Source organism: Trifolium pratense, linkage group LG2 (assembly GCF_020283565.1).
Source record: "Trifolium pratense cultivar HEN17-A07 linkage group LG2, ARS_RC_1.1, whole genome shotgun sequence".
Taxonomy (NCBI): domain Eukaryota; kingdom Viridiplantae; phylum Streptophyta; class Magnoliopsida; order Fabales; family Fabaceae; genus Trifolium; species Trifolium pratense.
The window spans coordinates 10165365-10174508 of record NC_060060.1 but is presented as its reverse complement, the minus strand read 5'-3'; the positions used below and the strand labels follow the sequence as shown (position 1 = coordinate 10174508).

At 31.7% G+C, this 9144-nt stretch overlaps 1 protein-coding gene across 2 annotated transcripts; it reads right to left on the bottom strand.

The window, feature by feature from the left end:
• Nucleotides 1–452: 452 nt before the first annotated feature.
• Nucleotides 453–4244, bottom strand: LOC123905849 (filament-like plant protein 6). Of its 2 annotated transcripts, none has more exons than XM_045955612.1 (6): nucleotides 3979–4244; nucleotides 3565–3694; nucleotides 3209–3353; nucleotides 1365–2919; nucleotides 1176–1233; nucleotides 453–1091 (listed from the first exon to the last, which is right to left on the bottom strand). In XM_045955612.1, exons 2-6 carry the CDS (start codon nucleotides 3658–3660, stop codon nucleotides 654–656), a joined length of 2292 nt encoding a protein of 763 aa, XP_045811568.1. In that variant the 5' UTR covers nucleotides 3661–3694; nucleotides 3979–4244; the 3' UTR covers nucleotides 453–653. The 2 variants fall into 2 exon arrangements, with proteins under 2 accessions (XP_045811568.1, XP_045811569.1); XM_045955613.1 differs by having other exon boundaries at nucleotides 3565–3688.
• Nucleotides 4245–9144: the final 4900 nt, after the last annotated feature.

The window sequence follows — 9144 nt, the reverse complement described above, 5'->3', positions numbered from 1 at the left end:
AAAAAAATTGGGAGGTCTGGGAGAAACACAGAGGTAAAGAGAAAATTTCTTTGGGTCTGATATGTGTGGCGAGTTTGGGCTTGTACCAGTCCAGAACACGGTTCTCAACTTCTAAGGAGCTTTTTGTTCTCAATTTCTAATGAGCATATTGTATCTATTTTTGAAGTTCTATATTTGAATCAACACTTGCTATATGATTTCAGGTTAACCACACAAATTAGTGTGGGAGCTGAATCAGCTGATGGAGGCTGAGACAGCAGCACCTCAGTAGGTTGTATCAACCAACCAAGTAACCAACAAGGCCAGTAAAGCCACCATTTTGCAGTTGCTTGACCGGTGGCCTTTACCGGCTGCTGCTAAAAACATGTATGAAGCGAAGAAACGATGTCTTATGTAAGTTATTATGTTTCGTGTTGGCTTGCTTGAACCTTAGTTAATCAGAAGTATGCATGTCAGAACAACAATGTTGCATTGCAATTGCATGCATTCCATTATTAATAACATGAATTTTCGACAGGTTATTCAGCTGTATATACAAGAGCGGAGAGATAAAACACAAGCATTCCTCACCTCTCTCCATTAGAAATTACAGCAATATTAGATGCAAGTGTTTTCCCCTCTCAGAAAGTACTTAACTACACTCAAACTGCATTTCACTTGTTAAACTGATACACTTGTTTTCTTTTCGGCTTTCTTCTTGTCCCTAACATCCTTTTCCACAAGCTTAGTCGTCCATATTTCTTGACAGGTAAAATGGCCAAAGAATTGAGATTAACACCGTCATCGCGGCCTTTAACTCCTTTCAAAACTACAATATTTTCAAGCGGATGTATAAAACATTTTTCGCTTGCTTTACAAGCCTTGGCTTTTGCATCATCTTCAGCAAGCATCTGATCCAATAGAGTTGGTCGGTTTTTCACCTTTGTGACATTAGTTGTGTTTGTAATTATAGGACGACGATGAGCAGCAATAATGTTGTCAAAAATCGAAACATCCTTTGTTGCAGCAATTTCCTTCAACTGCTTCTCAAGGTTAAGGATGGTTTCTTGACACTCTGCTAATTTCTCCGAAGCTGCTGTTATCTCCCATTCCTGCAGGATATGTAAACAAACCTCAACACGATATTGCAATAGAGATGGATTTTCCTAGTAAGGGACTAAAACAGATGAACTTACATTTCGAACTGGCGAGTTTTTCTGATTAACGTAATCATTTGAGTGCGCCCTTTTCATGCTGAGAAGTTAATAATTGAAGCGTGAGTATGACAGTATTTAAATAAGATACAAAAAATTCTAAATCTTCCAAAATCATATTACATTATTGCATATAATTAATATTTATTGAAGGATTAGATTACTTGATACCTTTGAAGCTGAAGTTGAAGTTCAACACATTTTGTGTCTAATTCTTCACAATATTGGTTCTTGCTCTCCAGTTCCACTTCTAATTCCAAAATCTTGTGATAAGCTTCTTTTAATTCAGTTTCTGTAAGTTGAGTTTCAAGAACTGTATTAATGCATGCTTGGTTTTGCATTTGATCTTCGAGTTTTCTATTGGATTCTTTTAAGGTTTGTAACTCCAATCTCAAGCCGGCAATAGTTTTCTCTAATTCCTTAAATCGGTTTGTATCTGTTTGCAACTTTTCTGCATCTGTGAACATTCCAATTTCAGCTTCATTTTCACTTTGTATCTCGTCCCAACTAAATTGTTTTTTAACGGCATCCTCCATACTCGAAACATCCCGAAGCAAAAAGCAGTGATTGATAATCCATTCCAAGGCTGTAGTTAGTTCGGCAGCAAATTTTTCATGATCAGCCTTACCATCCAGTGAACTGTAACACACATTGAGAAATTTTTGTAAGACATCACCGAGATCGGATGTTTTCCACTGGAAAACACGGACCATGTATCCTGTCGGTGTTCCTCGATTATCATCGTCTGCAGGCATGTTGATCCCTTCAATAAGCTCAATCATTTTGCCTATCGATTTATTCAGATCACTCTGAGATTTAACTACATCATGATCCGATGTTGAGAACTCCGAGAGATGATCAGACACTGAGGTAGTCTCATCTAGTAGAGTCTCTGAGAAGCCAATTATTTCATTATTTGCTTCTACAGAAGCATGAGAATCTTCGGCGTCTTTTTCAACAGAAACCACTGCTAATTTTTCCATCTCAACGAAGTCATCCATAAGATTTATATCTGAAGGTCCAACACTTTGGCATGACGATGATTCCTTCTGTTTCGGACTTTTAAGCCGCTCCAATGCTGAAATCAATGCAGAAGCTGAGGATTCGGCACAGCTACCACTGTAGTCACTTCCAATGTCAGACATTGGTGCCGAAGATAATTCTTGCAATGCAAGATTACTTCTAGGCTGCTCCGAGGCTACTTGACCTTTACATTCAAGTTTCAACAGTTTAGAAGCTGTTTGCGAGAGCATTACTCTTGAAAATTGGACTTCATTTCGAATATCAATTTCCTTTTGAAGCACTTGAGCGTCATACGTCAGAGAAGTATTATCTTTTTCCACGGACTCTAATCGAATCATCAACGCATTACGATCTGCTTCTGCTTGAGTCAATCGTCTATTCAGATCATCAATCAAATTGTCTTTCGCAATAATAGATTTATTAAGATAAGAATTTTCAATCACAGTTTTCGCAAGCCTTTTACTTGTCTCTGATAGCTGCTCCTCTAAAACAACGCGAGCTTGATCATATTCTATCGAAACCTTCATCACAGCATCATATATCCTTTGCTCCTGTTCCTCTCTAACGAAATGTAACTGCCGCATACACTCCTTGAGACTACGATCCAAATGCGCCACTCTTTCTTCGTAAACTAATTCCTGGTGTATAGATTCCTCAAGATGTTCCTTCATTGACAACAATTCAGTTTCTGCCTTCTCCCATCCTTCAAAGGAAATTTTATAAGAGACTTATATAACTAAAGCTACTCTTAAAAAAAATTATGCATAATTGATTTTAATTCATATACACCGTCAGTGTAAAGAGTTCTTCCACTGTCAATCAAGCATAACTGTCGGATAAGTATAATTGTATAAACATTTAACTTTTATCATAACCACTTCTAAAGTCACAGACATGATTAGTTGTGATATTCTACTGACAGTGCATGAAAATTAAACTCGATAATAATGTTGCCGAGCTAAAATTTACAAATAGGAATGCAAGAAAATTACCTAACACAGCTTCTTGAACAATCATTGTTTGTTTCTTCATATGTTCATCTTTAGTATTACAATCAGAGAGTGTAAAAGCAAGCTTATCATTTAATCTTTTTAACTCTTTCTCCAATTTTTCTTTATCAGCCATAAGTGCTTGCACCTAAAACAGAAAACAAAAACAAGACAAAAAAGACCAATTAGTCACATCAACATCAAGTAATAAAGAAAACACTATACCACACAAAATCATGAGGAAAAATCCAGATCTTTAACATATAGTTGCATTTAGAATTATTTTGTCCATTTTATAATTAAAAACTAATTAATTAAGAACAGAATAGTTGATTTAAGAAAAAGTTAAAATTACCTACCTCTTCATTTTCTTTTGAAGGAAAATTTGTTTTGTCTGTTTCTAAAATTGTTTTCTCTCTTGTCTTTTTCCCCCATTGCCACTGTTTTTGATCCATTAATAAGCAAATAAGGCTTCAAATAATCCTGATTCTGCATGAAAAAATTTATTAAGAAGAAAAAAATCATATGCTACTATAGTCTAAATGATTTCAAAAGCTCCCTGAAATCAAAACGAGATTAATTTTTATGCACTGACAATGTAAAACTAACACTATTAAACGTCACAAGTCACAACCAATCATATGTATGATCTAATGATCTGATTGAACGACATTATAAAAAATCTTTACACTAAAAGTGAATCCGGAAAATATTCTCCTTAACAAAATATATTTTTAATAAAATATATTCCAAGAGTGTTCTTGATTTCTAACCTTGTGAGAATGAAGTTGAGACTGTGGTTAATAGTTATGCATAGTTGCAGAAAATGGTTAGAATAGAAGATGAAAGTGCAGAGAAATGAAGAAAGAAAAATGGTTAGATTAGAATATGAATGAAAACGTGTAATGTTTGATATCTCATCCTATCCACCGACGGTTTGAGTTGAAGGAAAATGACTCACAGTCCTCTCAAGCAACAACAACTATATCAGCTTTCTCTTTATAATAATAAGTGCAAAATAATGTGTTAGCTTCACAATGAACCAAAAAAGTACTAGTCTCTCTAATATAAAGAAATTTTAACTAACTTATTTAATGATGTCTTTTAATATATACTTTTTTAATTAATGTTCTTATAAAATACTAAATTCCAATAAAAATGTCCACCTAATATAACTCGGTTAATAAGGACATCGTATTATATTGTGGAGGAGTCTGGATTATTATAAAATTTGAACAAAATTTCACATGTAACATAATGTAACAAAACTTTTAAATTTTACCTTAAACTAACTCGTAAAAATATCAACAATTTTGGCCAGAACCCCGACAACTATCCAGACTTGTCGGGCCTTAAAACCGCCCCCGATTATATGTAGGGTTGGGATTTTAAATGTGGGATTCACCACTTCTTCACTTCAAAGGATGAATTGTATAATGCGATCTTAGTTGGAGTTTTATATTACAAGTTTCCAAATATATCAATTATTCAGTTAACTTAAAAAAAAATAATTATATATAAAACTAAGCTCATCTATTAACTTATTATCTATCCGAACCCACTTGGGGTTGGTCGAGTGGTGTTGACTTGGGCCCTTGGAGTATGCTCCTCTCAAGGTCTCAGGTTCGATTCCCACTGGTGCCAATTTCGGTGGGCTAAGTCCATACAGAGCAAAAAAAACTCTGGCTTTAAATGGGGCCCCCGCAAGTAGGCGGTGGGATTGGTCCCCTTAAATTAGTCGGTCCTAAGGCCGAATACCAAGTTTTCAAAAAAAAAAAAAAAAAACTTATTATCTATCCGCTAATTTTACCACACCCTTAACTTCTTTATCACTTCAATCCTCAACTATCCCACTCTAACCATCATACTAAATGATTATTTTTAATTAACATTTCTAATTGGCATATAAATAATTATTTTTGTTTGGCTGACTTTCGCAGAAGCTTGAATCTTTTGCGAAAGTCAGCCAATCAAAAAGGAATGCAAAGGGTAATATGGCTAATTTTGTTCATAAAGAAATAGTAATAATTATTTTTTTCTAATACGACACAACATGACCTTTGATCTCAAGTAGACTCCACAATATTCATATGGCTAAGACTTTTTAGACTTACTATGAGAAAAACATTGATATTTTACAGACTATTTTCTCAAATTGACTGTAATAATTAGCTAGCAAGTGCTTTTATCAAATTAGTAAGTACTTTTCCAATTTAAATTCGAATCCAAAACCTTATTGTAAATGTTTATCATAAATAAATAGAATCATCCGTATAATTTTTTGAACTATGAGGGGAAAATTGTCGGTTTGGCTGTACTAGCATCATGTAACTTTTTATTTTTACTCCCTCCGTCCCAAAAAGAATGACCCATTTTGAATATATGCACTATTCATATATATTGTTTTGACCATATTTTTCTACTAATAAATAAAAATAAATATTAACATATAAGATGTTGTTAGATTCGTCTCGATGAGTATTTTCAAAATATCAATTTTTTATAATTTTTACTATTATACAATTAAAGATATTAGTCGCCAAAGTTATGCATTGGCATGCGTGTTTCGGTCAACTGGGTCATTCTTTTTGGGACGGAGGGAGTAATCAATACTAGCATCATTGCATGTAAGTGTCGGTTTGGCTGCACTGACATCATGGTATTTTTTTTATTAATACTATGTACTCCTAGTTAGTACTAATATTTGGATCTTGGTTCTCTTAAAAATTTGAAAGTTCTATTATTTTCTTTTGTTAAATATTATACTCTCTCCAATCTTTAATATAAGAGCGACTTCATTTTTTAAATTGATTGAAAAGAGGGACAGAGATTAAATTATTTGCTCTTTCTTCCTTTGCAGATCTGATGTGAACCTTTTCTAAGTACTACTTGAGAGAGTCCAAGTGTTTTGTTGAATGAACATGTGTCATTTGACCGAGTAACATAACACAACACCCTCATCAAACACTCACTAGTTTATATACCCTAGTCAATACGCAACCATCACATGCCTAAAATTTAATGATACTGGAGTACGGATATGGATTTGCTGCAGTGTATTTTGCACAGAGTTTCATTTTGGATCCCGGCCGTTAGATTAAGATCAGACGGTCCAGATTATATATTACTAAAATTAACTGTTTGTAATATGAACCATTTATTTATGATCGGACAACTGAGATTCAAAACCGCGTGAAACTGCGTGAAAATTTTACTCACTAAATCTTGTTCCCTGAAGTACTATGTGTGGTTATTACATAACCAACCATATACCCACTTAACAACTTAAAATTCATTCGTTCAAGATTAGTATCAACTTTCTGGTTCATAGGAGAATAATAGTCCGATAATTTAGATTTCAGTCGAAAAAAATAAATAAAGTTTAATTTAAAATTATTTTTATAAAAAATTGAACTCGCTTATTCTCGAATAATTTGTTTAATGGAAAGTTCATTAATCACGTCCAATGCCTTTTTCAAGTATTTTTTTATGTTCAAGTTAGTTGTTTGAAAAATGTTCAAAGTCAAAAGAAAAATATTATTATTTCGATATTGCTATAATGAGACTAGCTAGTAGCTAAGTATTTTGAGTCACTGCTATCAAATGCATTAAGCTATTACACGATTTTAGGATAAATTCTCTTTTTTGATCCCCCGAAAATTCAATTTTGACCTTGAAAAAATTTGGTACATAGAAATCAAAATTTTTCTAGTTCAAATTTAAGAAAAATTCGATAAACAGAAATCAAAATTTTTATTAAAAGACAAAAAAAGAAATACAAAAGGAGAAAAAAAACACAGGACCTAAAGATAAATTATCATCCATTTGTCTCATTAGTTGGTCTATTAATTGGAATTTGTCATGAAATTTTGATCGAGGCCCACACTGTTGTTTGGTGAATTAAGACTTAGCTTGCAAGATCCTTGCCATAAAATCTTACACCCCCACTAATTCATTTGGTCGCAAACAAAAATTAAGTTATCCGATAAAATATCTAAAATACTTTGATTTGATCTTTAATTCAATGAATGAAAAATATATACGCTACAAAAATCTAAAATACTTCCAATCAATTTTAAACCTAGACACATATTGAAAGTTATCTTTCAATATATTTTAATCCTATAAACATATTGAAACTTATATTCCAATCTATTTTATACATGAGAGTATATTAGAAGTTATCTTTCAATCAATGTTTATTTGTTGGGTTTTTGAAGGGTCTGTGAGCATTGCATAGAGAGTCTAAAGAGCAATTTTTAAACATTTTTACTTGGTTTCAAAAGAGGCTTCATGGTTTGGGCCCAGTTTGATACGTGGGCTAAATTTGTGATGTTGTTTATGTTTTCAATTTTGATAATTTCTCTTCCGACCCCCGTGATTCTTTTCAACCCCCTGATATTCTAATTTTGCCCTTATGGAAAAATTCGATTCTCAGAAACCGAATTTTTTATTAGTGCAATTTCAGGAAAAATTCGGTTAGTAGAAACTGATTTTTTTTTCAAGGCAAAAAAAATTCGGTTAACAGAAACCGAATTTTTTATACAAGGACAAAAACGGAAATTTAGGGGATATAAAAGAATCATCAGTTCGGATGAGAAATTATCTTCAATTTTGGATATTCTTTTTTGTTCCTGTACATTAAGTTTGGATATTCTATTCCTTCCTACATTGCTGATAATTAGCAAAAGAGTTTACTGAAAGATAGATTCATGCAAGTATTGTGTACATAATGTGAAAGAAGCAAAACCTTAGATAATTAAATTCTAACAAGTGAGAGTAAGAGAGATTTTGGGCCGTTTGAATTAGCTTATTTTTTATCTTATACAAAACAGTTTATGCAAATAAATAAGTTTTGATGTATTATTATGAGTTTGTCAAGGTAGTTTATGGAAAAATAACTTATATCAATACAGTATTCATTAGTCGGAACTTCTAAATTAATATAAAATATTATTTATTTGCATAAACTATTTTGTATAAGTTCAAAAATAAGTCAATTCAAACATGTCATTTAAGCATTGAAGCGCGATTAGTTGCTCCTTCAAATTTTGATTGTTGACCTATTATGGATAGTTTTTTACCTTTAATTCTTTAGTATCTTTTAATTAAAAAAAAAAAACAGTTGGAAGTTAAAATATATGAACCTATACAAGCAGGAGCAAAATTGTTCTACAAATATATAAGGGTGCACTTAATGTAGACCTACCATTATTTGAAGAAAATGCTAACGAGTCTCATCATGACACTCTTTAATTAAGCACTCTTTAACGAGTAAGATTTTGTAAAATATGTGAAATTAACACATTAAAAATTGAAATATTTTACTTTTTAAATAGGTAATTTTTTTAAATGAAATCGTTAAAGAGTACTCGTTAGCAAAACCCTTATTTGAATAATATTGGTACCACATAATTAAATTTATTTTTAGTTTTTTTTACCGCTCTATTTTTTTCAGTAAATATGATAAGGTTTATTGGTGAAACTTTTTTAGGTAGATATTAAGTACACCCAATATATAAGTGTTGGGTAATGAGAGAGTTAAGCCGATTATCACATTGAACTTTGATTATCATCTAATTTTTTAATTGAATATAAAAAAAAAATTATTCATATTCTACACACTAAAATAGACACAGAATTTAAAGACATAAAATGTCTGTTTTTTTAATCAAATAGTATAAGACTTTTAATTCAATTGTGTTCCTCTGGCCCAACTTATCGGGGAAAAAAATTTAATTTCGTTGTCACAAATTATAAAAGAGAGAAAAATTAATATTTTTGTTTTTTAAAAGTTATTTTTACTTATTTTATTTAATTTTCTTTCTCTTTCTTCACTTTTTTCAATAAACAATAACCAATAAAAATTATTTTTATATTTTTCTATGAAATTTATTTTAAGAAAAGAAAAATAAAAAAAATCAAATATCATATCTTAA